Source organism: Gallus gallus, chromosome 27 (assembly GCF_016699485.2).
Source record: "Gallus gallus isolate bGalGal1 chromosome 27, bGalGal1.mat.broiler.GRCg7b, whole genome shotgun sequence".
Lineage (NCBI taxonomy): Eukaryota > Metazoa > Chordata > Aves > Galliformes > Phasianidae > Gallus > Gallus gallus.
Genome location: NC_052558.1, coordinates 625032 through 651792, shown reverse-complemented (window position 1 = coordinate 651792; position 26761 = coordinate 625032). Strand labels below are relative to the sequence as shown.

Sequence of the window (26761 nt, the reverse complement as noted above, 5' to 3'; positions counted from 1 at the left end):
GTTCTGACTGTTGTTCTTAGCGATTAGTGAGACATTTCAGGGGTGTTTATATGTACCTCTGCTTCTTGTCATGTTTTTCAGTGAGGTGGACAGTGGGGTTGGGTGAACCACTAGGAGCCAAATTAAGGCTGCATAAAAATATCCGGCGCTCTTCAGAGACTGCCTTTCACTTTGATCTTCATTCTACTTTCTATGTTCTGACGATCTCAGCACTGTGTAACAAGTAATAAAGGAAGACTGCACCTCCTCGGAGAGCTCCTGAATGGCCCTACGAGCCAGCACAGTGAACCTGGCACGCACATAAGCACCCACCAGACTCTTACTTGCTCCCCACCCTCTGTTGATCCATTTCCTCTGCCTGGCTGGAGGCGGGAACCCTTTCATCCCGACTGACTATCCGTCACACTGATCTTCCACATGTGAAGCAGAAGTCCCTTCATTAGGATCAGAAATAAGAAAGGGCCTTCACCTACCTCTGAGGGACTGCACTTTTGACTTTCCGCTCCTCACTCAGGGTCAGTAGTGGCCACCTGCTGCAGGATGTGCAGTGAGGCCGAGACGGCACGTCAGGACATAGAGGCAGTGAAGCTAGACCTGAAGGCCAGGGACACTGTGGGACTGGTAGACACCTGCCAGTGATAGTGACAGTGCTTTGTCACCTGCTAGTGACAGTGCTCCCCTAAGGGAGCCAACTGCTCACTGTTCCAGGTTACTCCTGGTGGGGAAAAGGTGATGGGTCCACATGTGCCTCACATTATCTCTGAAGTCTCCAGAGCAGCTGATGTCCTGCTGGCACCTGGAGTGTTTGCAGAGCGGAGTGAGTGATGCAGAGGCACAGACTGAGATGCAGCACAATTTTATTGAGTCAAAAGAGGAGAAGAAAATTGCTCCAAGGGGTGGCCAACGTGCAGGAATAACCAGGGACAGAGTCGGCCCTGTGTGGCCATGGTGGACGTCCCACCAGCTGTCCATCTGCCTTTTCCACAGCGGGAGAAGGGCCAGCATGTCCTCCCCAGGCTGGATTCCTGGGCTTGAGAGACCAGCGGGGCATAGGTGAAAAACTAGGCATCGGGAGGAAAGGGAAAGAGCGGAAGGGGGGAAAGGCAGACATGGACAATGCTTCCTGAGAGTCCATGTTGGAGCTGTTCATTTGCAAGAGGTATTGGCGTAGCTTGGATCCTATGAAAACAAGATCCCGATGCTCCACTGCAGGTCTGTCAATACCTTCTGGGTCCCGGGTGGTCTTTCTCCAGGGCCGCCGCCAGCAGCTTTAGCAGGGGAAGCACCGCCTGCCACCGTAGCGGCTGCCAAGCCCAGAGAGGCCAAAGCCTCCAGAGGAGATGGGCACACCCTCAGAGCTGAGGATGCTGCCAACGGCAGCGGAGGTGGAGGATCCCACGGCGGTGTTCTGCGGGAAGGAGCTGAGGATGGGTCCGGGCAGGGTCACCACCACGGGAGAGGGCTGGATGAAGACATTGGAGTCCTGGCACTGCCTGACGCAGGGCTCGTTGCAGCTGTTGGCCAGCGGGGTCGGGCCGCAGGGCTGGCAGGGCAGGCGCGGCAGGCACTGGTCGTAGCAGGACATGTCTTGTGTCTGGAGAGGCACCTGTCAGGAGAGAGGGTCGGCAGGACACGGGAGTGAGAGAGGAGCAGCCTGCCATCCCATCAGGAGAGAGCCAAGGCACTGTGCTGGCTGGGGATAATGGGGCCCTGTAAGGAAGGCTGTGGTCTTCTCCTTCCCTGTGGCCCCAGTGGTCCTGCCAGCAGCGGCCAGGCACAGGCAGGTCAGTGCCTTGCCTGTGCTTCAGGAGACCTCTCAGCCAAGATACCCCACTTGCTGCCCCCTGCCCTCTCCCAGTTCTTGCTGCCATGCCAAGGCTCAACGTAGGATGAAGACTCTTGCATGAGCAGAGAAACTGCGGAGAAAGAGGGGATGGTGAAAGGGCGTCAGACTCACCTCGTCCCCAGGGAGATGGAGGCAAGAGAAGTGGATGAGAGAGAGAGGGGATGGGCCCACTTTTATACTGCTTGTGTGCTGCCTCAGGCCAGCAGTCACTCTAAGCAAGCAGTAATTTTCCAAGAGACTCACCTCAAATGCAAATAATCCTTCCTAATGGCACAGGTTCTGCTTTTTGTTTCCATCAGCTCTGCCATTTAATTTCCTCATTCCTGTCATGACTATTTGGCCAAGAAAGTTTTTGTCAAGTGCTCGTGTGGGGGACCCAAGGAATGGTTGGCAACTCCCTTAGTAGGAAGAGAACCATCTCCCCATGGCCCTACAGTCTGCAGCCTAGCACCTTCTCGTCCTTACAGACACGCCACATGGTTCTCTCATCTCCCTGCCTCTCACTCAAATCTGACAGTAACTGGCCATTGTGCAGCAAGCTCAGAACCTCCAGCCGCCAAGATTTACGTCAGGTAAAAGTGTCAGGCGGCCTGCATGGGGGAAAAGAAAGCTGCTGGCCAAACTCAAAAAGAAAAATATGAAGCCTCTGGAGGATGGAATCAAGGACGGGTAGAAGTCAGAAGAGAAGCATCTCCTCGCAGCACTAAAAGCCATACACCTAAGGCTTCTCTTCCTTACATACGTGCTACGTGGTTCTCTCTACTCCCATCCTCTCTCTCTAATCCCACAGTCACTGGCCATTGTGCAGCAGGTTCCAAATGTCCAGCCACCATGGTAAGTGCTGGACGGACAACTCAGCAGGGCATTTGCAAGCGCTCAGGGAGATTCGTTGTCTGATTTGACACTAGCTTCCTTCTCCAAATGACAGAGCTCTGAGAAGTGGTGTTTTTCAGGACCCCAGCCTCGCTGAGTAGGATGGGCTTATGTTGAATGTGAATGTGAAAGGCAGCACTGGCTTCAGTCTCTATGAAATGCTGGTGGTCAATGACCTAAAGGCAGCCACGAGGACACAGCAAGCTCACAAACCTGGAATTCTGGAGAGCAGACTTTGGCCTTTTCAGGAATTTAATTGGTGGAATATTCAGAGAGAGGATCCTGGAGGGCAGAGGAGCCCAAGGAAGCTGGTTAATGCAGAAGGATCACTTCCTGGAAGCTCAGGAGCGAGGTATCCCAAGAAAGAGGCCGTCAGATGAAAGGGTCAGGAGGCCTGCATTGTGGAACAAAAAATCGTTGGCCAAACACAATCTCAGGATTATGAACCCTCTGGAGGATGGTAGCAAAGATGTGTAACCTGAGAGGAAGACAGCCATAGTGTCTGTCCAGCCAGAGATCAAGGTGAGGGAAGCTAAAGGCCTGACGGAATTCAGTCTGGCAAAGGACATCAAGGGCAACCAAAAAGGCTTCAACAGGGGTCTCAGTGGTTGAAGGAAAATAAGAGAATATGTGGGCGTTCTCCTGAAGTCCACAGGAGACCTGTTTACTGGGGACAGCAAAAATGCTGTGGTCCTGATTGTCTTCTTTGTTTCTTTCTCATCCAGCAAGTGTGGCTTTCAGGAATCCCATGGCTCAGGGGCCAGGCTGAAAAACTGGAGCTTTCAAGATGTTCCTTTGGGACAAGGAAGGCTTGAGAAAAGTGGATAGTTTTAACACATTAGGCTCATCCGTCCCACGGTAAGATGCGCCCATGAGTGCTGAGGGAGCTGTCCACGCACTCTTGTAAACAAAGGCTGGTGACTGGGAGAAGTGTCCCAAAGCCTGGGGGAAAGTGCATGTCACTCCTGCTTTAAGAAGACCAAGAAGGAGGAGCGAGGGAGCTAAGGGACTGTACGTTTTCAGTCGTATGGAGCTGCTGGAGCAGTGCCTCCTGAAAACGGTTTCCCGGTACGTGAAGGACGAATGTATCAGATACAGTAATCAGCATGGATTTACTGTGGAGAAGTCACGGCCTGATCAAGCTGATAAGTGTCTACAGTGAAATAGCCTGGTGGGCGGGGAAGAGAACGGGATATATTCTTGCTGGAGTTCTGTAAGGCTTCTGACACTGTCCTCAATAAGATGGTCGTAGTGAAGCTGTTGAGGAACGGTCTGAGTAAGCCCTCCTCAGCCAGACCAAAGAACAGCTCTGCTGGGGCAGCATGTGTCCTCTCCTCTAATGAGCAAGGACTGCTGGGTCCTGGCACAGTTGGGTAGCTGGGGACGTGTGTGGAACGGATGTGATCAAGAAGATCACAGTTACAACAGTTCTCCCCGACGCCATGAAGCAGGCAAGGTATCCTTGCTGCATGAGCAAAACACTTTCCTGCCCTGCAGACATGGGGGGAGCTGGGACGCGCTCCAAAAGCGCAGGAGAATATGTATAGAAGCCAGGCTTCCTGAAGAGTCTCTCCTGAGAGATGGCAATGTTGAATCTAATTTTGGACTGGCCATGAGCCACCCTTTTGGCGTGAGGCCTCCCCAGCAGGCGTGTTGTTTGCAGGCCGCAACACCACTCTGGGAAGAATCCTACTCAAATACGGAGAATCCATTCCTGAGAAGAGGGGAATCTAGGCTCTGTCCAGAAAATCAGCACAGCCATCTACTCTAGAGACCAGATTCCATGGGGCTTGTTGGGTAAAAACAGGGCTCGGGAAGGCAGTGTTCTACCTACATCAAATAGCTGATGGCATGGGTTGGCTGATGACCCCAGACCCTGTCATGAGAGTGGAATCATCAGTCAAGCAAACACTCAAACGTGTTCCCAGAACAAATGCCTTTGAGTGGAAAGGCATTTGCAAGGCAGCAGAACTGCCCACCTGCCGTTTCAGAGAGATGAGCAAGGAGAGAAAAGGGCTGAATGAGTTCCCAGGCAAAGAAGGCTCTGAGTGTCCAGGACAGGGCTGCACTGACAGGACAATATGCCCTCCTTGCTGATAAGGTGGTTACAAATAAGTTCATGACGTTTCCCCTGGTACAGGTGCTGTGCCTGTAGCACGGAATCCCTCCAGCACTTGGGATGCGTCTTTCACCCACAGTGACGTGTTTTTGCAAGGAAACTCCTTGCGCCTGTCATCCTGGAACTTGAAAGGTGTCTCTATGGCCAATTTGTGAAGGTCGGAAACAAGGAAATGAAATGTCAGGGTTGACAGAAACCAAAAGCCTAACCTGTGCCATTAGGAGGAATAATTTGCATTTGGGGTGAGTCTCGTGGAAAATTACAGTCTGCGTAGAGTGACTGTGGGCCTGGGGCAGTGCAGGAGTGGTATAAAAGCAGGCCCAACTCCTCACTCAGTCATCCACTCGTCTTGCCTCCATCTCCCTGGGAACGAGGTGAGTCCAAAGCTCTTTCACAACCTCTTCTTCTGTTGGGATTTCTCTGCACACACAAGTGCCTCCATCTTATGCTGTGTTTTGGGAAAGAAGATTTCCCCTGTTAGAGGGAAAGGGGGCAGCAGGAGTGACATGGAGAGGTGCTGAGTTTTGCCAGAGTTCTCCTGAGGAGCAGGCTAGGCACTGACCTGCCTGTGCCTGGCATCTCTTGTCTGTTTCTACGGAGCTATGGGGAAAGAGAAGACCAAGGGCTTCCTTATGCAGCCTCCATATCCCCAGCCAGCACAGTGCCTTGGCTCTCTCCTGATGGGATGGCAGGCTGCTCCTCTCTCACTCCCATGTCCTGCCGACCCTCTCTCCCAACAGGTGCCCCTCCAGACACAAGACATGTCCTGCTACGACCAGTGCCTGCCGCGCCTGCCCTGCCAGCCCTGCGGCCCGACCCCGCTGGCCAACAGCTGCAACGAGCCCTGCGTCAGGCAGTGCCAGGACTCCAATGTCTTCATCCAGCCCTCTTCCGTGGTGGTGACCCTGCCCGGACCCATCCTCAGCTCCTTCCCGCAGAACACCGCCGTGGGATCCTCCACCTCCGCTGCCGTTGGCAGCATCCTCAGCTCTGAGGGTGTGCCCATCTCCTCCGGAGGCTTTGGCCTCTCTGGGCTTGGCAGCCGCTACGGTGGCAGGAGGTGCTTCCCCTGCTAAAGCTGCTGGTGATGGCCCTAGAGGAAGATCCCCAGGGCACACGAAGTCTTTGTGGGGCTTGAGACAGAGCATTGGACCAGCTCAGTCGCACCAAAAACGTTGAGGTGTGACTGCCTTTCCACTCTTCCGTTTCTCTTCTCCTTCCTGTGCCGTTACTGCTCACCATTTCTCTTCTGGACAGTCATTCTCACAAAGCCCATGTAGGGAGGACATGGTGGCCCTTCACCTTCTGTGGAAAGCTCAGATGGACAGGCAGCAGAACATCTACCAGCTTCACGCATTGCAGGCTGTCATCTGCTCCTGGTGATTCCTGCACGAGCAACCTCCATGTTCTTGCTTCATTAAAGTTGACTGCATCTTAATCGTTGCCTCTGTGTTATCCATTCCCCTATAACGCCTGTCATGATATCTTGGGATTGCGGTGTTTCTCTGTGGTTATTCTGGGAAGTGGTTCTGACTGTTGTTCTGAAGAATTGGCAAGACATCTCAGGAGTGTTTACTTGAACCAACCACTGCTTTTTGTCACGTTTTTCTCTGACTTTGGCTGTGGAGTTGCGTGAACCTCTAGGAGGCTAATTCTCTCTCTGTAAGGAAAGCTAAAGTTGTTCAGTGACTACGATTCACTTTGCTGTTCCAAATACTTTCTGATCAACTCAGTAGTGGTAAGGAAGGTGGAGACTGTAGCTTCCAGGGAGGAAAACTCTTCCTCTTAAGAGAGCACAGCAGAACTTGCTCCACATGCTCAATGTCTTTCTTCTGAAGAGTCCACAGTTGAGTACAGTGTTCCAAATTCAGTCGTCTGAGAAGTGAGCAGAAGGTGAATGCTCTAGCATTTGGGCTCCTGGATACACTCCTGCTCTTCTATTCCAGGATGCCTTTTGTGTCTTTGGTGTCTTACCATAGAATCATAGAATCACAGAATCGCTAAGGTTGGAAAAGAGCCACAGGATCATCCAGTCCAACCATTCGCCCTTCACCAATGGTTCTCGCTAAACCACGTCCCTCAACACAACATCCAAACGCTCGTTGAACACCACCAGGCTCGGTGACTCCACCACCTCTCTGGGCAGCCCATTCCAGTGCTTGACCACCCTTTCAGAGAAGTAGTATTTCCTAACGTCCAGCCTGAACCTTCCCTGGCGCAGCTTGAAGCCATTCCCTCTAGTCCTATCAGTAGTCACACGAGAGAAGAGGCCGACCCCCAGCTCACTACAACCTCCCTTCAGGTAGTTACAGAGAGCAAGTAAGGTCTCCCCTGAGCCTCCTCCTCTCTAGACTGAACAATCCCAGCTCCTTCAGCTGCTCCTCATAAGGCCTCTGCGCCAGACCCCTCACCACCTTTGTTGCCCTCCTCTGGACACGCTCCAGGGCCTCAATGTCTTTCTTACAGCGAGGGGCCCAAAACGGGACACAGTACTCGAGGTGCGGCCTCACCAGTGCTGAGTACAGGGCGACAGTTACTTCCCTGTTCCTGCTGGCCACACTGTTTCTGATACAAGCCAGGATGCCATTGGCCTTCTTGGCCACGTGGGCACACTGCTGGCTCATGTTCAGTCTAGTGCCAATCAACACCTCCGGGTCCATTCCCTCTACACAGTCTTCCAGCCCCTCTGCCCCAAGCCTGTAGCACTGCCTGGGGTTACTGTGGCCAAAGTGCAGGACCCAGCATTTGCTCTTGTTGAATGCCATCCCATGGGCTTCAGCCCAGCTATCCAGCCTTCCCAGATCCCTCTGTAGGGCCTCGCTACCCTCAGGAGATCAGCAGTTCCAGCCAGCTTGGTGTCACCTGCAAACTTACTGAGGGTGCACTCACTGCCCTCATCCAGGTCATCAGTAAGGATATTGAAGAGGACAGGCCCCAGCACCGACCCCTGGGGAACACCGTGTCACTGGGGGTCACAGTTTTTGGTTGGGGTTATCTTTATATTGGTTCTGCTTGTGGGCCTCTGCTGTTGAGAGTACGAGAGTTGCATGTGCCGTGAGGTCTGCGTGGCATCAAGGCAGCTGCCAAGTGGGCAGTGGCAGAACCTGTGTGATGGTGGCCAGCTGTGTCGTGTGGCAGTTCAGCAGCTCCCCTTCCTTGGCTGCAAGTCTCTCTGCAGCCTTTGCTGCTGGACAATGCACTTCCCTGGAGAGCTCCTGAATGGCCCTATAAGCCAGTGCAGTGTCCCCGGTACACAGAAAACAACCAAAGAAACAACCAAAGTAAAAAACCCACCGGAGTCTTGGTTGCTCCTCACCCTGTGCAACATAGAGATTACAATAGGACTAGGACAAATGAGAAGAACTCACGTAATAAAAGAACTCAAAATAAATGCAGTGTAAGAGGAGAAGGAGAACATAAAGGGGGAAAGGAAGGGATGCAAAGACAGTCACTTGTCAGATCCTAACGGTAGACCCAACCTCTGAGGAGAGGCTCCTTTGGGAATTACTCTCCCTGGTTTAATTGATGCACACAATTTGATGTGGCGTACAATATCCCGAGGGCCAGTTTGGGCCATCCCCTAATGCGTTGTCCCATCATAATCTTCTGCCCGTTGTGGTGGTTTCAGAATGATAGCCAACAGTGGTTGACTAGACCACCCTCTCACTCACCCTCCTGAAAGAAACAGGGGACTGAGAAACTTAAATGGCAAGCGAAGGCTCAGGGGTTGAGATGAGATGGAGATACTTACAGGCAAGTGAAATAGGGAAACAAGCAGAGGCTGCATGGGTGCAAAGAGAGAGAAACCAGGCATGTTCTTCTTCCCATCAGGAAGTGATATTCAGCCACGTCTGGGGATGCAGGGAGTCCGTAGGCTGAGAAGTGTTTGGGGTGGACAGACGAATTCATAATGAGACTCTCATCTCCTCTCTGCCTTCTCTCTCCTCCGCTTTTCTTGCTGAGTGTAATGGCATGTGGCCTGGACTATCCCTTGGATCTCTTGAGGTCAGCTGCCCTACTGATGCCTCCTCCCTACTACTTGCCTTCCTCCACCGTACATTCCTTAATTGGAGTGAGATGGGAGAGAGCCTTGATGCTGTGCTCGCACTGCTCTGCGAGAGACCAAACAGGGGTATGATATCAGTCAGAGATTCACAGAGTTGCAGGGTTTGGAGGGATGTCTGGAGATCCTCCATGTGCCTCCATGTTATCCATTCCCCTCTCAAGCCTGTGCTGTGATGTCTTTGGAGAGAGATGTTTCTCGGTGGTCATTCTGGGAAGTGGTTCTGACTGTTGTTCTTAGCGATTAGTGAGACATTTCAGGGGTGTTTATATGTACCTCTGCTTCTTGTCATGTTTTTCAGTGAGGTGGACAGTGGGGTTGGGTGAACCACTAGGAGCCAAATTAAGGCTGCATAAAAATATCCGGCGCTCTTCAGAGACTGCCTTTCACTTTGATCTTCATTCTACTTTCTATGTTCTGACGATCTCAGCACTGTGTAACAAGTAATAAAGGAAGACTGCACCTCCTCGGAGAGCTCCTGAATGGCCCTACGAGCCAGCACAGTGAACCTGGCACGCACATAAGCACCCACCAGACTCTTACTTGCTCCCCACCCTCTGTTGATCCATTTCCTCTGCCTGGCTGGAGGCGGGAACCCTTTCATCCCGACTGACTATCCGTCACACTGATCTTCCACATGTGAAGCAGAAGTCCCTTCATTAGGATCAGAAATAAGAAAGGGCCTTCACCTACCTCTGAGGGACTGCACTTTTGACTTTCCGCTCCTCACTCAGGGTCAGTAGTGGCCACCTGCTGCAGGATGTGCAGTGAGGCCGAGACGGCACGTCAGGACATAGAGGCAGTGAAGCTAGACCTGAAGGCCAGGGACACTGTGGGACTGGTAGACACCTGCCAGTGATAGTGACAGTGCTTTGTCACCTGCTAGTGACAGTGCTCCCCTAAGGGAGCCAACTGCTCACTGTTCCAGGTTACTCCTGGTGGGGAAAAGGTGATGGGTCCACATGTGCCTCACATTATCTCTGAAGTCTCCAGAGCAGCTGATGTCCTGCTGGCACCTGGAGTGTTTGCAGAGCGGAGTGAGTGATGCAGAGGCACAGTCTGAGATGCAGCACAATTTTATTGAGTCAAAAGAGGAGAAGAAAATTGCTCCAAGGGGTGGCCAACGTGCAGGAATAACCAGGGACAGAGTTGGCCCTGTGTGGCCATGGTGGACGTCCCACCAGCTGTCCATCTGCCTTTTCCACAGCGGGAGAAGGGCCAGCATGTCCTCCCCAGGCTGGATTCCTGGGCTTGAGAGACCAGCGGGGCATAGGTGAAAAACTAGGCATCGGGAGGAAAGGGAAAGAGCGGAAGGGGGGAAAGGCAGACATGGACAATGCTTCCTGAGAGTCCATGTTGGAGCTGTTCATTTGCAAGAGGTATTGGCGTAGCTTGGATCCTATGAAAACAAGATCCCGATGCTCCACTGCAGGTCTGTCAATACCTTCTGGGTCCCGGGTGGTCTTTCTCCAGGGCCGCCGCCAGCAGCTTTAGCAGGGGAAGCACCGCCTGCCACCGTAGCGGCTGCCAAGCCCAGAGAGGCCAAAGCCTCCAGAGGAGATGGGCACACCCTCAGAGCTGAGGATGCTGCCAACGGCAGCGGAGGTGGAGGATCCCACGGCGGTGTTCTGTGGGAAGGAGCTGAGGATGGGTCCGGGCAGGGTCACCACCACGGGAGAGGGCTGGATGAAGACATTGGAGTCCTGGCACTGCCTGACGCAGGGCTCGTTGCAGCTGTTGGCCAGCGGGGTCGGGCCGCAGGGCTGGCAGGGCAGGCGCGGCAGGCACTGGTCGTAGCAGGACATGTCTTGTGTCTGGAGAGGCACCTGTTGGGAGAGAGGGTCGGCAGGACACGGGAGTGAGAGAGGAGCAGCCTGCCATCCCATCAGGAGAGAGCCAAGGCACTGTGCTGGCTGGGGATAATGGGGCCCTGTAAGGAAGGCTGTGGTCTTCTCCTTCCCTGTGGCCCCAGTGGTCCTGCCAGCAGCGGCCAGGCACAGGCAGGTCAGTGCCTTGCCTGTGCTTCAGGAGACCTCTCAGCCAAGATACCCCACTTGCTGCCCCCTGCCCTCTCCCAGTTCTTGCTGCCATGCCAAGGCTCAACGTAGGATGAAGACTCTTGCATGAGCAGAGAAACTGCGGAGAAAGAGGGGATGGTGAAAGGGCGTCAGACTCACCTCGTCCCCAGGGAGATGGAGGCAAGAGAAGTGGATGAGAGAGAGAGGGGATGGGCCCACTTTTATACTGCTTGTGTGCTGCCTCAGGCCAGCAGTCACTCTAAGCAAGCAGTAATTTTCCAAGAGACTCACCTCAAATGCAAATAATCCTTCCTAATGGCACAGGTTCTGCTTTTTGTTTCCATCAGCTCTGCCATTTAATTTCCTCATTCCTGTCATGACTATTTGGCCAAGAAAGTTTTTGTCAAGTGCTCGTGTGGGGGACCCAAGGAATGGTTGGCAACTCCCTTAGTAGGAAGAGAACCATCTCCCCATGGCCCTACAGGCTGCAGCCTAGCACCTTCTCGTCCTTACAGACACGCCACATGGTTCTCTCATCTCCCTGCCTCTCACTCAAATCTGACAGTAACTGGCCATTGTGCAGCAAGCTCAGAACCCCCAGCCGCCAAGATTTCCGTCAGGTAAAAGTGTCAGGCGGCCTGCATGGGGGAAAAGAAAGCTGCTGGCCAAACTCAAAAAGAAAAATATGAAGCCTCTGGAGGATGGAATCAAGGACGGGTAGAAGTCAGAAGAGAAGCATCTCCTCGCAGCACTAAAAGCCATACACCTAAGGCTTCTCTTCCTTACATACGTGCTACGTGGTTCTCTCTACTCCCATCCTCTCTCTCTAATCCCACAGTCACTGGCCATTGTGCAGCAGGTTCCAAATGTCCAGCCACCATGGTAAGTGCTGGACGGACAACTCAGCAGGGCATTTGCAAGCGCTCAGGGAGATTCGTTGTCTGATTTGACACTAGCTTCCTTCTCCAAATGACAGAGCTCTGAGAAGTGGTGTTTTTCAGGACCCCAGCCTCGCTGAGTAGGATGGGCTTATGTTGAATGTGAATGTGAAAGGCAGCACTGGCTTCAGTCTCTATGAAATGCTGGTGGTCAATGACCTAAAGGCAGCCACGAGGACACAGCAAGCTCACAAACCTGGAATTCTGGAGAGCAGACTTTGGCCTTTTCAGGAATTTAATTGGTGGAATATTCAGAGAGAGGATCCTGGAGGGCAGAGGAGCCCAAGGAAGCTGGTTAATGCAGAAGGATCACCTCCTGGAAGCTCAGGAGCGAGGTATCCCAAGAAAGAGGCCGTCAGATGAAAGGGTCAGGAGGCCTGCATTGTGGAACAAAAAATCGTTGGCCAAACACAATCTCAGGATTATGAACCCTCTGGAGGATGGTAGCAAAGATGTGTAACCTGAGAGGAAGACAGCCATAGTGTCTGTCCAGCCAGAGATCAAGGTGAGGGAAGCTAAAGGCCTGACGGAATTCAGTCTGGCAAAGGACATCAAGGGCAACCAAAAAGGCTTCAACAGGGGTCTCAGTGGTTGAAGGAAAATAAGAGAATATGTGGGCGTTCTCCTGAAGTCCACAGGAGACCTGTTTACTGGGGACAGCAAAAATGCTGTGGTCCTGATTGTCTTCTTTGTTTCTTTCTCATCCAGCAAGTGTGGCTTTCAGGAATCCCATGGCTCAGGGGCCAGGCTGAAAAACTGGAGCTTTCAAGATGTTCCTTTGGGACAAGGAAGGCTTGAGAAAAGTGGATAGTTTTAACACATTAGGCTCATCCGTCCCACGGTAAGATGCGCCCATGAGTGCTGAGGGAGCTGTCCACGCACTCTTGTAAACAAAGGCTGGTGACTGGGAGAAGTGTCCCAAAGCCTGGGGGAAAGTGCATGTCACTCCTGCTTTAAGAAGACCAAGAAGGAGGAGCGAGGGAGCTAAGGGACTGTACGTTTTCAGTCGTATGGAGCTGCTGGAGCAGTGCCTCCTGAAAACGGTTTCCCGGTACGTGAAGGACGAATGTATCAGATACAGTAATCAGCATGGATTTACTGTGGAGAAGTCACAGCCTGATCAAGCTGATAAGTGTCTACAGTGAAATAGCCTGGTGGGCGGGGAAGAGAACGGGATATATTCTTGCTGGAGTTCTGTAAGGCTTCTGACACTGTCCTCAATAAGATGGTCGTAGTGAAGCTGTTGAGGAACGGTCTGAGTAAGCCCTCCTCAGCCAGACCAAAGAACAGCTCTGCTGGGGCAGCATGTGTCCTCTCCTCTAATGAGCAAGGACTGCTGGGTCCTGGCACAGTTGGGTAGCTGGGGACGTGTGTGGAACGGATGTGATCAAGAAGATCACAGTTACAACAGTTCTCCCCGACGCCATGAAGCAGGCAAGGTATCCTTGCTACATGAGCAAAACACTTTCCTGCCCTGCAGACATGGGGGGAGCTGGGACGCGCTCCAAAAGCGCAGGAGAATATGTATAGAAGCCAGGCTTCCTGAAGAGTCTCTCCTGAGAGATGGCAATGTTGAATCTAATTTTGGACTGGCCATGAGCCACCCTTTTGGCGTGAGGCCTCCCCAGCAGGCGTGTTGTTTGCAGGCCGCAACACCACTCTGGGAAGAATCCTACTCAAATACGGAGAATCCATTCCTGAGAAGAGGGGAATCTAGGCTCTGTCCAGAAAATCAGCACAGCCATCTACTCTAGAGACCAGATTCCATGGGGCTTGTTGGGTAAAAACAGGGCTCGGGAAGGCAGTGTTCTACCTACATCAAAGGGCTGATGGCATGGGTTGGCTGATGACCCCAGACCCTGTCATGAGAGTGGAATCATCAGTCAAGCAAACACTCAAACGTGTTCCCAGAACAAATGCCTTTGAGTGGAAAGGCATTTGCAAGGCAGCAGAACTGCCCACCTGCCGTTTCAGAGAGATGAGCAAGGAGAGAAAAGGGCTGAATGAGTTCCCAGGCAAAGAAGGCTCTGAGTGTCCAGGACAGGGCTGCACTGACAGGACAATATGCCCTCCTTGCTGATAAGGTGGTTACAAATAAGTTCATGACGTTTCCCCTGGTACAGGTGCTGTGCCTGTAGCACGGAATCCCTCCAGCACTTGGGATGCGTCTTTCACCCACAGTGACGTGTTTTTGCAAGGAAACTCCTTGCGCCTGTCATCCTGGAACTTGAAAGGTGTCTCTATGGCCAATTTGTGAAGGTCGGAAACAAGGAAATGAAATGTCAGGGTTGACAGAAACCAAAAGCCTAACCTGTGCCATTAGGAGGAATAATTTGCATTTGGGGTGAGTCTCGTGGAAAATTACAGTCTGTGTAGAGTGACTGTGGGCCTGGGGCAGTGCAGGAGTGGTATAAAAGCAGGCCCAACTCCTCACTCAGTCATCCACTCGTCTTGCCTCCATCTCCCTGGGAACGAGGTGAGTCCAAAGCTCTTTCACAACCTCTTCTTCTGTTGGGATTTCTCTGCACACACAAGTGCCTCCATCTTATGCTATGTTTTGGGAAAGAAGATTTCCCCTGTTAGAGGGAAAGGGGGCAGCAGGAGTGACATGGAGAGGTGCTGAGTTTTGCCAGAGTTCTCCTGAGGAGCAGGCTAGGCACTGACCTGCCTGTGCCTGGCATCTCTTGTCTGTTTCTACGGAGCTATGGGGAAAGAGAAGACCAAGGGCTTCCTTACGCAGCCTCCATATCCCCAGCCAGCACAGTGCCTTGGCTCTCTCCTGATGGGATGGCAGGCTGCTCCTCTCTCACTCCCATGTCCTGCCGACCCTCTCTCCCAACAGGTGCCCCTCCAGACACAAGACATGTCCTGCTACGACCAGTGCCTGCCGCGCCTGCCCTGCCAGCCCTGCGGCCCGACCCCGCTGGCCAACAGCTGCAACGAGCCCTGCGTCAGGCAGTGCCAGGACTCCAATGTCTTCATCCAGCCCTCTTCCGTGGTGGTGACCCTGCCCGGACCCATCCTCAGCTCCTTCCCGCAGAACACCGCCGTGGGATCCTCCACCTCCGCTGCCGTTGGCAGCATCCTCAGCTCTGAGGGTGTGCCCATCTCCTCCGGAGGCTTTGGCCTCTCTGGGCTTGGCAGCCGCTACGGTGGCAGGAGGTGCTTCCCCTGCTAAAGCTGCTGGTGATGGCCCTAGAGGAAGATCCCCAGGGCACACGAAGTCTTTGTGGGGCTTGAGACAGAGCATTGGACCAGCTCAGTCGCACCAAAAACGTTGAGGTGTGACTGCCTTTCCACTCTTCCGTTTCTCTTCTCCTTCCTGTGCCGTTTCTGCTCACCATTTTCTCTTCTGGACAGTCATTCTCACAAAGCCCATGTAGGGAGGACATGGTGGCCCTTCACCTTCTGTGGAAAGCTCAGATGGACAGGCAGCAGAACATCTACCAGCTTCACGCATTGCAGGCTGTCATCTGCTCCTGGTGATTCCTGCACGAGCAACCTCCATGTTCTTGCTTCATTAAAGTTGACTGCATCTTAATCGTTGCCTCTGTGTTATCCATTCCCCTATAACGCCTGTCATGATATCTTGGGATTGCGGTGTTTCTCTGTGGTTATTCTGGGAAGTGGTTCTGACTGTTGTTCTGAAGAATTGGCAAGACATCTCAGGAGTGTTTACTTGAACCAACCACTGCTTTTTGTCACGTTTTTCTCTGACTTTGGCTGTGGAGTTGCGTGAACCTCTAGGAGGCTAATTCTCTCTCTGTAAGGAAAGCTAAAGTTGTTCAGTGACTACGATTCACTTTGCTGTTCCAAATACTTTCTGATCAACTCAGCAGTGGTAAGGAAGGTGGAGACTGTAGCTTCCAGGGAGGAAAACTCTTCCTCTTAAGAGAGCACAGCAGAACTTGCTCCACATGCTCAATGTCTTTCTTCTGAAGAGTCCACAGTTGAGTACAGTGTTCCAAATTCAGTCGTCTGAGAAGTGAGCAGAAGGTGAATAGAGTCATAGAATCACAGAATCGCTAAGGTTGGAAAAGAGCCACAGGATCATCCAGTCCAACCATTCGCCCTTCACCAATGGTTCTCGCTAAACCACGTCCCTCAACACAACATCCAAACGCTCGTTGAACACCACCAGGCTCGGTGACTCCACCACCTCTCTGGGCAGCCCATTCCAGTGCTTGCCCACCCTTTCAGAGAAGTAGTATTTCCTAACGTCCAGCCTGAACCTTCCCTGGCGCAGCTTGAAGCCATTCCCTCTAGTCCTATCAGTAGTCACACGAGAGAAGAGGCCGACCCCCAGCTCACTACAACCTCCCTTCAGGTAGTTACAGAGAGCAAGTAAGGTCTCCCCTGAGCCTCCTCCTCTCTAGACTGAACAATCCCAGCTCCTTCAGCTGCTCCTCATAAGGCCTCTGCGCCAGACCCCTCACCACCTTTGTTGCCCTCCTCTGGACACGCTCCAGGGCCTCAATGTCTTTCTTACAGCGAGGGGCCCAAAACGGGACACAGTACTCGAGGTGCGGCCTCACCAGTGCTGAGTACAGGGCGACAGTTACTTCCCTGTTCCTGCTGGCCACACTGTTTCTGATACAAGCCAGGATGCCATTGGCCTTCTTGGCCACGTGGGCACACTGCTGGCTCATGTTCAGTCTAGTGCCAATCAACACCTCCGGGTCCATTCCCTCTACACAGTCTTCCAGCCCCTCTGCCCCAAGCCTGTAGCACTGCCTGGGGTTACTGTGGCCAAAGTGCAGGACCCGGCATTTGCTCTTGTTGAATGCCATCCCATGGGCTTCAGCCCAGCTATCCAGCCTTCCCAGATCCCTCTGTAGGGCCTCGCTACCCTCAGGAGATCAGCAGTTCCAGCCAGCTTGGTGTCACCTGCAAACTTACTGAGGGTGCACTCACTGCCCTCATCCAGGTCATCAGTAAGGATATTGAAGAGGACAGGCCCCAGCACCGACCCCTGGGGAACACCGTGTCACTGGGGGTCACAGTTTTTGGTTGGGGTTATCTTTATATTGGTTCTGCTTGTGGGCCTCTGCTGTTGAGAGTACGAGAGTTGCATGTGCCGTGAGGTCTGCGTGGCATCAAGGCAGCTGCCAAGTGGGCAGTGGCAGAACATGTGTGATGGTGGCCAGCTGTGTCGTGTGGCAGTTCAGCAGCTCCCCTTCCTTGGCTGCAAGTCTCTCTGCAGCCTTTGCTGCTGGACAATGCACTTCCCTGGAGAGCTCCTGAATGGCCCTATAAGCCAGTGCAGTGTCCCCGGTACACAAAAAACAACCAAAGAAACAACCAAAGTAAAAAACCCACCGGAGTCTTGGTTGCTCCTCACCCTGTGCAACATAGAGATTACAATAGGACTAGGACAAATGAGAAGAACTCACGTAATAAAAGAACTCAAAATAAATGCAGTGTAAGAGGAGAAGGAGAACATAAAGGGGGAAAGGAAGGGATGCAAAGACAGTCACTTGTCAGATCCTAACGGTAGACCCAACCTCTGAGGAGAGGCTCCTTTGGGAATTACTCTCCCTGGTTTAATTGATGCACACAATTTGATGTGGAGTACAATATCCCGAGGGCCAGTTTGGGCCATCCCCTAATGCGTTGTCCCATCATAATCTTCTGCCCGCTGTGGTGGTTTCAGAATGATAGCCAACAGTGGTTGACTAGACCACCCTCTCACTCACCCTCCTGAAAGAAACAGGGGACTGAGAAACTTAAATGGCAAGCGAAGGCTCAGGGGTTGAGATGAGATGGAGATACTTACAGGCAAGTGAAATAGGGAAACAAGCAGAGGCTGCATGGGTGCAAAGAGAGAGAAACCAGGCATGTTCTTCTTCCCATCAGGAAGTGATATTCAGCCACGTCTGGGGATGCAGGGAGTCCATAGGCTGAGAAGTGTTTGGGGTGGACAGACGAATTCATAATGAGACTCTCATCTCCTCTCTGCCTTCTCTCTCCTCCGCTTTTCTTGCTGAGTGTAATGGCATGTGGCCTGGACTATCCCTTGGATCTCTTGAGGTCAGCTGCCCTACTGATGCCTCCTCCCTACTACTTGCCTTCCTCCACCGTACATTCCTTAATTGGAGTGAGATGGGAGAGAGCCTTGATGCTGTGCTCGCACTGCTCTGCGAGAGACCAAACAGGGGTATGATATCAGTCAGAGATTCACAGAGTTGCAGGGTTTGGAGGGATGTCTGGAGATCCTCCATGTGCCTCCATGTTATCCATTCCCCTCTCAAGCCTGTGCTGTGATGTCTTTGGAGAGAGATGTTTCTCGGTGGTCATTCTGGGAAGTGGTTCTGACTGTTGTTCTTAGCGATTAGTGAGACATTTCAGGGGTGTTTATATGTACCTCTGCTTCTTGTCATGTTTTTCAGTGAGGTGGACAGTGGGGTTGGGTGAACCACTAGGAGCCAAATTAAGGCTGCATAAAAATGTCCGGTGCTCTTCAGAGACTGTTTTTCACTTTGCTCTTCATGCTACTTTTTATGTTCTGACGATCTCAGCACTGTGTAACAAGTAATAAAGGAAGACTGCACCTCCTCGGAGAGCTCCTGAATGGCCCTACGAGCCAGCACAGTGAACCTGGCACGCACATAAGCACCCACCAGACTCTTACTTGCTCCCCACCCTCTGTTGATCCATTTCCTCTGCCTGGCTGGAGGTGGGAACCCTTTCATCCCGACTGACTATCCGTCACACTGATCTTCCACATGTGAAGCAGAAGTCCCTTCATTAGGATCAGAAATAAGAAAGGGCCTTCACCTACCTCTGAGGGACTGCACTTTTGACTTTCCGCTCCTCACTCAGGGTCAGTAGTGGCCACCTGCTGCAGGATGTGCAGTGAGGCCGAGACGGCACGTCAGGACATAGAGGCAGTGAAGCTAGACCTGAAGTCCAGGGACACTGTGGGACTGGTAGACACCTGCCAGTGATAGTGACAGTGCTTTGTCACCTGCTAGTGACAGTGCTCCCCTAAGAGAGCCAACTGCTCACTGTTCCAGGTTACTCCTGGTGGGGAAAAGGTGATGGGTCCACATGTGCCTCACATTATCTCTGAAGTCTCCAGAGCAGCTGATGTCCTGCTGGCACCTGGAGTGTTTGCAGAGCGGAGTGAGTGATGCAGAGGCACAGACTGAGATGCAGCACAATTTTATTGAGTCAAAAGAGGAGAAGAAAATTGCTCCAAGGGGTGGCCAACGTGCAGGAATAACCAGGGACAGAGTCGGCCCTGTGTGGCCATGGTGGACGTCCCACCAGCTGTCCATCTGCCTTTTCCACAGCGGGAGAAGGGCCAGCATGTCCTCCCCAGGCTGGATTCCTGGGCTTGAGAGACCAGCGGGGCATAGGTGAAAAACTAGGCATCGGGAGGAAAGGGAAAGAGCGGAAGGGGGGAAAGGCAGACATGGACAATGCTTCCTGAGAGTCCATGTTGGAGCTGTTCATTTGCAAGAGGTATTGGCGTAGCTTGGATCCTATGAAAACAAGATCCCGATGCTCCACTGCAGGTCTGTCAATACCTTCTGGGTCCCGGGTGGTCTTTCTCCAGGGCCGCCGCCAGCAGCTTTAGCAGGGGAAGCACCGCCTGCCACCGTAGCGGCTGCCAAGCCCAGAGAGGCCAAAGCCTCCAGAGGAGATGGGCACACCCTCAGAGCTGAGGATGCTGCCAACGGCAGCGGAGGTGGAGGATCCCACGGCGGTGTTCTGCGGGAAGGAGCTGAGGATGGGTCCGGGCAGGGTCACCACCACGGGAGAGGGCTGGATGAAGACATTGGAGTCCTGGCACTGCCTGACGCAGGGCTCGTTGCAGCTGTTGGCCAGCGGGGTCGGGCCGCAGGGCTGGCAGGGCAGGCGCGGCAGGCACTGGTCGTAGCAGGACATGTCTTGTGTCTGGAGAGGCACCTGTCAGGAGAGAGGGTCGGCAGGACACGGGAGTGAGAGAGGAGCAGCCTGCCATCCCATCAGGAGAGAGCCAAGGCACTGTGCTGGCTGGGGATAATGGGGCCCTGTAAGGAAGGCTGTGGTCTTCTCCTTCCCTGTGGCCCCAGTGGTCCTGCCAGCAGCGGCCAGGCACAGGCAGGTCAGTGCCTTGCCTGTGCTTCAGGAGACCTCTCAGCCAAGATACCCCACTTGCTGCCCCCTGCCCTCTCCCAGTTCTTGCTGCCATGCCAAGGCTCAACGTAGGATGAAGACTCTTGCATGAGCAGAGAAACTGCGGAGAAAGAGGGGATGGTGAAAGGGCGTCAGACTCACCTCGTCCCCAGGGAGATGGAGGCAAGAGAAGTGGATGAGAGAGAGAGGGGATGGGCCCACTTTTATACTGCTTGTGTGCTGCCTCAGGCCAGCAGTCACTCTAAGCAAGCAGTAATTTTCCAAGAGACTCACCTCAAATGCAAATAATCCTTCCTAATGGCACAGGTTCTGCTTTTTGTTTCCATCAGCTCTGCCATTTAATTTCCTCATTCCTGTCATGACTATTTGGCCAAGAAAGTTTTTGTCAAGTGCTCGTGTGGGGGACCCAAGGAATGGTTGGCAACTCCCTTAGTAGGAAGAGAACCATCTCCCCATGGCCCTACAGGCTGCAGCCTAGCACCTTCTCGTCCTTACAGACACGCCACATGGTTCTCTCATCTCCCTGCCTCTCACTCAAATCTGACAGTAACTGGCCATTGTGCAGCAAGCTCAGAACCCCCAGCCGCCAAGATTTCCGTCAGGTAAAAGTGTCAGGCGGCCTGCATGGGGGAAAAGAAAGCTGCTGGCCAAACTCAAAAAGAAAAATATGAAGCCTCTGGAGGATGGAATCAAGGACGGGTAGAAGTCAGAAGAGAAGCATCTCCTCGCAGCACTAAAAGCCATACACCTAAGGCTTCTCTTCCTTACATACGTGCTACGTGGTTCTCTCTACTCCCATCCTCTCTCTCTAATCCCACAGTCACTGGCCATTGTGCAGCAGGTTCCAAATGTCCAGCCACCATGGTAAGTGCTGGACGGACAACTCAGCAGGGCATTTGCAAGCGCTCAGGGAGATTCGTTGTCTGATTTGACACTAGCTTCCTTCTCCAAATGACAGAGCTCTGAGAAGTGGTGTTTTTCAGGACCCCAGCCTCGCTGAGTAGGATGGGCTTATGTTGAATGTGAATGTGAAAGGCAGCACTGGCTTCAGTCTCTATGAAATGCTGGTGGTCAATGACCTAAAGGCAGCCACGAGGACACAGCAAGCTCACAAACCTGGAATTCTGGAGAGCAGACTTTGGCCTTTTCAGGAATTTAATTGGTGGAATATTCAGAGAGAGGATCCTGGAGGGCAGAGGAGCCCAAGGAAGCTGGTTAATGCAGAAGGATCACCTCCTGGAAGCTCAGGAGCGAGGTATCCCAAGAAAGAGGCCGTCAGATGAAAGGGTCAGGAGGCCTGCATTGTGGAACAAAAAATCGTTGGCCAAACACAATCTCAGGATTATGAACCCTCTGGAGGATGGTAGCAAAGATGTGTAACCTGAGAGGAAGACAGCCATAGTGTCTGTCCAGCCAGAGATCAAGGTGAGGGAAGCTAAAGGCCTGACGGAATTCAGTCTGGCAAAGGACATCAAGGGCAACCAAAAAGGCTTCAACAGGGGTCTCAGTGGTTGAAGGAAAATAAGAGAATATGTGGGCGTTCTCCTGAAGTCCACAGGAGACCTGTTTACTGGGGACAGCAAAAATGCTGTGGTCCTGATTGTCTTCTTTGTTTCTTTCTCATCCAGCAAGTGTGGCTTTCAGGAATCCCATGGCTCAGGGGCCAGGCTGAAAAACTGGAGCTTTCAAGATGTTCCTTTGGGACAAGGAAGGCTTGAGAAAAGTGGATAGTTTTAACACATTAGGCTCATCCGTCCCACGGTAAGATGCGCCCATGAGTGCTGAGGGAGCTGTCCACGCACTCTTGTAAACAAAGGCTGGTGACTGGGAGAAGTGTCCCAAAGCCTGGGGGAAAGTGCATGTCACTCCTGCTTTAAGAAGACCAAGAAGGAGGAGCGAGGGAGCTAAGGGACTGTACGTTTTCAGTTGTATGGAGCTGCTGGAGCAGTGCCTCCTGAAAACGGTTTCCCGGTACGTGAAGGACGAATGTATCAGATACAGTAATCAGCATGGATTTACTGTGGAGAAGTCACGGCCTGATCAAGCTGATAAGTGTCTACAGTGAAATAGCCTGGTGGGCGGGGAAGAGAACGGGATATATTCTTGCTGGAGTTCTGTAAGGCTTTTGACACTGTCCTCAATAAGATGGTCGTAGTGAAGCTGTTGAGGAACGGTCCGAGTAAGCCCTCCTCAGCCAGACCAAAGAACAGCTCTGCTGGGGCAGCATGTGTCCTCTCCTCTAATGAGCAAGGACTGCTGGGTCCTGGCACAGTTGGGTAGCTGGGGACGTGTGTGGAACGGATGTGATCAAGAAGATCACAGTTACAACAGTTCTCCCCGACGCCATGAAGCAGGCAAGGTATCCTTGCTGCATGAGCAAAACACTTTCCTGCCCTGCAGACATGGGGGGAGCTGGGACGCGCTCCAAAAGCGCAGGAGAATATGTATAGAAGCCAGGCTTCCTGAAGAGTCTCTCCTGAGAGATGGCAATGTTGAATCTAATTTTGGACTGGCCATGAGCCACCCTTTTGGCGTGAGGCCTCCCCGGCAGGCGTGTTGTTTGCAGGCCGCAACACCACTCTGGGAAGAATCCTACTCAAATATGGAGAATCCATTCCTGAGAAGAGGGGAATCTAGGCTCTGTCCAGAAAATCAGCACAGCCATCTACTCTAGAGACCAGATTCCATGGGGCTTGTTGGGTAAAAACAGGGCTCGGGAAGGCAGTGTTCTACCTACATCAAAGGGCTGATGGCATGGGTTGGCTGATGACCCCAGACCCTGTCATGAGAGTGGAATCATCAGTCAAGCAAACACTCAAACGTGTTCCCAGAACAAATGCCTTTGAGTGGAAAGGCATTTGCAAGGCAGCAGAACTGCCCACCTGCCGTTTCAGAGAGATGAGCAAGGAGAGAAAAGGGCCGAATGAGTTCCCAGGCAAAGAAGGCTCTGAGTGTCCAGGACAGGGCTGCACTGACAGGACAATATGCCCTCCTTGCTGATAAGGTGGTTACAAATAAGGTCATGACGTTTCCCCTGGTACAGGTGCTGTGCCTGTAGCACGGAATCCCTCCAGCACTTGGGATGCGTCTTTCACCCACAGTGACGTGTTTCTGCAAGGAAACTCCTTGCGCCTGTCATCCTGGAACTTGAAAGGTGTCTCTATGGCCAATTTGTGAAGGTCGGAAACAAGGAAATGAAATGTCAGGGTTGACAGAAACCAAAAGCCTAACCTGTGCCATTAGGAGGAATAATTTGCATTTGGGGTGAGTCTCGTGGAAAATTACAGTCTGCGTAGAGTGACTGTGGGCCTGGGGCAGTGCAGGAGTGGTATAAAAGCAGGCCCAACTCCTCACTCAGTCATCCACTCGTCTTGCCTCCATCTCCCTGGGAACGAGGTGAGTCCAAAGCTCTTTCACAACCTCTTCTTCTGTTGGGATTTCTCTGCACACACAAGTGCCTCCATCTTATGCTATGTTTTGGGAAAGAAGATTTCCCCTGTTAGAGGGAAAGGGGGCAGCAGGAGTGACATGGAGAGGTGCTGAGTTTTGCCAGAGTTCTCCTGAGGAGCAGGCTAGGCTCTGACCTGCCTGTGCCTGGCATCTCTTGTCTGTTTCTACGGAGCTATGGGGAAAGAGAAGACCAAGGGCTTCCTTACGCAGCCTCCATATCCCCAGCCAGCACAGTGCCTTGGCTCTCTCCTGATGGGATGGCAGGCTGCTCCTCTCTCACTCCCATGTCCTGCCGACCCTCTCTCCCAACAGGTGCCCCTCCAGACACAAGACATGTCCTGCTACGACCAGTGCCTGCCGCGCCTGCCCTGCCAGCCCTGCGGCCCGACCCCGCTGGCCAACAGCTGCAACGAGCCCTGCGTCAGGCAGTGCCAGGACTCCAGTGTCTTCATCCAGCCCTCTTCCGTGGTGGTGACCCTGCCCGGACCCATCCTCAGCTCCTTCCCACAGAACACCGCCGTGGGATCCTCCACCTCCGCTGCCGTTGGCAGCATCCTCAGCTCTGAGGGTGTGCCCATCTCCTCTGGAGGCTTTGGCCTCTCTGGGCTTGGCAGCCGCTACGGTGGCAGGAGGTGCTTCCCCTGTTAAAGCTGCTGGTGATGGCCCTAGAGGAAGATCCCCAGGGCACACGAAGTCTTTGTGGGGCTTGAGACAGAGCATTGGACCAGCTCAGTCGCACCAAAAACGTTGAGGTGTGACTGCCTTTCCACTCTTCCGTTTCTCTTCTCCTTCCTGTGCCGTTACTGCTCACCATCTTCTCTTCTGGACAGTCATTCTCACAAAGCCCATGTAGGGAGGACATGGTGGCCCTTCACCTTCTGTGGAAAGCTCAGATGGACAGGCAGCAGAACATCTACCAGCTTCACGCATTGCAGGCTGTCATCTGCTCCTGGTGATTCCTGCACGAGCAACCTCCATGTTCTTGCTTCATTAAAGTTGACTGCATCTTAATCGTTGCCTCTGTGTTATCCATTCCCCTATAACGCCTGTCATGATATCTTGGGATTGCGGTGTTTCTCTGTGGTTATTCTGGGAAGTGGTTCTGACTGTTGTTCTGAAGAATTGGCAAGACATCTCAGGAGTGTTTACTCGAACCAACCACTGCTTTTTGTCACGTTTTTCTCTGACTTTGGCTGTGGAGTTGCGTGAACCTCTAGGAGGCTAATTCTCTCTCTGTAAGGAAAGCTAAAGTTGTTCAGTGACTACGATTCACTTTGCTGTTCCAAATACTTTCTGATCAACTCAGCAGTGGTAAGGAAGGTGGAGACTGTAGCTTCCAGGGAGGAAAACTCTTCCTCTTAAGAGAGCACAGCAGAACTTGCTCCACATGCTCAATGTCTTTCTTCTGAAGAGTCCACAGTTGAGTACAGTGTTCCAAATTCAGTCGTCTGAGAAGTGAGCAGAAGGTGAATGCTCTAGCATTTGGGCTCCTGGATACACTCCTGCTCTTCTATTCCAGGATGCCTTTTGTGTCTTTGGTGTCTTACCATAGAATCATAGAATCACAGAATCGCTAAGGTTGGAAAAGAGCCACAGGATCATCCAGTCCAACCATTCGCCCTTCACCAATGGTTCTCGCTAAACCACGTCCCTCAACACAACATCCAAACGCTCGTTGAACACCACCAGGCTCGGTGACTCCACCACCTCTCTGGGCAGCCCATTCCAGTGCTTGACCACCCTTTCAGAGAAGTAGTATTTCCTAACGTCCAGCCTGAACCTTCCCTGGCGCAGCTTGAAGCCATTCCCTCTAGTCCTATCAGTAGTCCCACGAGAGAAGAGGCCGACCCCCAGCTCACTACAGCCTCCCTTCAGGTAGTTACAGAGAGCAAGTAAGGTCTCCCCTGAGCCTCCTCCTCTCTAGACTGAACAATCCCAGCTCCTTCAGCTGCTCCTCATAAGGCCTGTGCTCCAGACCCCTCACCACCTTTGTTGCCCTCCTCTGGACACGCTCCAGGGCCTCAATGTCTTTCTTACAGCGAGGGGCCCAAAACGGGACACAGTACTCGAGGTGCGGCCTCACCAGTGTTGAGTACAGGGCGACAGTTACTTCCCTGTTCCTGCTGGCCACACTGTTTCTGATACAAGCCAGGATGCCATTGGCCTTCTTGGCCACGTGGGCACACTGCTGGCTCATGTTCAGTCTAGTGCCAATCAACACCTCCGGGTCCATTCCCTCTACACAGTCTTCCAGCCCCTCTGCCCCAAGCCTGTAGCACTGCCTGGGGTTACTGTGGCCAAAGTGCAGGACCCGGCATTTGCTCTTGTTGAATGCCATTCCATTGGCTTCAGCCCAGCTATCCAGCCTTCCCAGATCCCTCTGTAGGGCCTCGCTACCCTCAGGAGATCAACAGTTCCAGCCAGCTTGGTGTCACCTGCAAACTTACTGAGGGTGCACTCAATGCCCTCATCCAGGTCATCAGTAAGGATATTGAAGAGGACAGGCCCCAGCACCGACCCCTGGGGAACACCGTGTCACTGGGGGTCACAGTTTTTGGTTGGGGTTATCTTTATATTGGTTCTGCTTGTGGGCCTCTGCTGTTGAGAGTACGAGAGTTGCATGTGCCGTGAGGTCTGCGTGGCATCAAGGCAGCTGCCAAGTGGGCAGTGGCAGAACCTGTGTGATGGTGGCCAGCTGTGTCGTGTGGCAGTTCAGCAGCTCCCCTTCCTTGGCTGCAAGTCTCTCTGCAGCCTTTGCTGCTGGACAATGCACTTCCCTGGAGAGCTCCTGAATGGCCCTATAAGCCAGTGCAGTGTCCCCGGTACACAAAAAACAACCAAAGAAACAACCAAAGTAAAAAACCCACCGGAGTCTTGGTTGCTCCTCACCCTGTGCAACATAGAGATTACAATAGGACTAGGACAAATGAGAAGAACTCACGTAATAAAAGAACTCAAAATAAATGCAGTGTAAGAGGAGAAGGAGAACATAAAGGGGGAAAGGAAGGGATGCAAAGACAGTCACTTGTCAGATCCTAACGGTAGACCCAACCTCTGAGGAGTGGCTCCTTTGGGAATTACTCTCCCTGGTTTAATTGATGCACACAATTTGATGTGGCGTACAATATCCCGAGGGCCAGTTTGGGCCATCCCCTAATGCGTTGTCCCATCATAATCTTCTGCCCGCTGTGGTGGTTTCAGAATGATAGCCAACAGTGGTTGACTAGACCACCCTCTCACTCACCCTCCTGAAAGAAACAGGGGACTGAGAAACTTAAATGGCAAGCGAAGGCTCAGGGGTTGAGATGAGATGGAGATACTTACAGGCAA

At 52.7% G+C, this 26761-nt stretch overlaps 6 protein-coding genes across 6 annotated transcripts; 3 read left to right on the top strand and 3 right to left on the bottom strand.

Annotated features, from left to right (window-relative positions):
* Positions 1-840: 840 nt before the first annotated feature.
* On the bottom strand, positions 841-2064 carry LOC107057556 (feather keratin 1-like). Its single transcript, XM_015302638.2, has 2 exons — positions 1958-2064; positions 841-1606 (listed from the first exon to the last, which is right to left on the bottom strand). Exon 2 carries the CDS (start codon positions 1583-1585, stop codon positions 1271-1273), a length of 315 nt encoding a protein of 104 aa, XP_015158124.1. The 5' UTR covers positions 1586-1606; positions 1958-2064; the 3' UTR covers positions 841-1270.
* Positions 2065-5110: 3046 nt separating this feature from the next.
* On the top strand, positions 5111-6276 carry LOC121106522 (feather keratin 1-like). The gene is made up of 2 exons (XM_040653247.1): positions 5111-5212; positions 5579-6276. Exon 2 carries the CDS (start codon positions 5600-5602, stop codon positions 5912-5914), a length of 315 nt encoding a protein of 104 aa, XP_040509181.1. The 5' UTR covers positions 5111-5212; positions 5579-5599; the 3' UTR covers positions 5915-6276.
* A 3685-nt stretch (positions 6277-9961) lies between these two features.
* Positions 9962-11185, bottom strand: LOC107057524 (feather keratin 1-like). The gene is made up of 2 exons (XM_015302599.4): positions 11079-11185; positions 9962-10727 (listed from the first exon to the last, which is right to left on the bottom strand). The coding sequence occupies exon 2, from the start codon at positions 10704-10706 to the stop codon at positions 10392-10394; it is 315 nt and encodes a 104-aa protein (XP_015158085.1). The 5' UTR covers positions 10707-10727; positions 11079-11185; the 3' UTR covers positions 9962-10391.
* Positions 11186-14231: 3046 nt separating this feature from the next.
* Positions 14232-15398, top strand: LOC107057539 (feather keratin 1-like). The gene is made up of 2 exons (XM_015302621.3): positions 14232-14333; positions 14700-15398. The coding sequence occupies exon 2, from the start codon at positions 14721-14723 to the stop codon at positions 15033-15035; it is 315 nt and encodes a 104-aa protein (XP_015158107.2). The 5' UTR covers positions 14232-14333; positions 14700-14720; the 3' UTR covers positions 15036-15398.
* Positions 15399-19005: 3607 nt separating this feature from the next.
* Positions 19006-20229, bottom strand: LOC107057537 (feather keratin 1-like). The gene is made up of 2 exons (XM_015302618.3): positions 20123-20229; positions 19006-19771 (listed from the first exon to the last, which is right to left on the bottom strand). Exon 2 carries the CDS (start codon positions 19748-19750, stop codon positions 19436-19438), a length of 315 nt encoding a protein of 104 aa, XP_015158104.1. The 5' UTR covers positions 19751-19771; positions 20123-20229; the 3' UTR covers positions 19006-19435.
* A 3044-nt stretch (positions 20230-23273) lies between these two features.
* Positions 23274-24442, top strand: LOC107057535 (feather keratin 1-like). Its single transcript, XM_040653245.1, has 2 exons — positions 23274-23377; positions 23744-24442. The coding sequence occupies exon 2, from the start codon at positions 23765-23767 to the stop codon at positions 24077-24079; it is 315 nt and encodes a 104-aa protein (XP_040509179.1). The 5' UTR covers positions 23274-23377; positions 23744-23764; the 3' UTR covers positions 24080-24442.
* The last annotated feature ends 2319 nt before the right edge of the window (positions 24443-26761 follow it).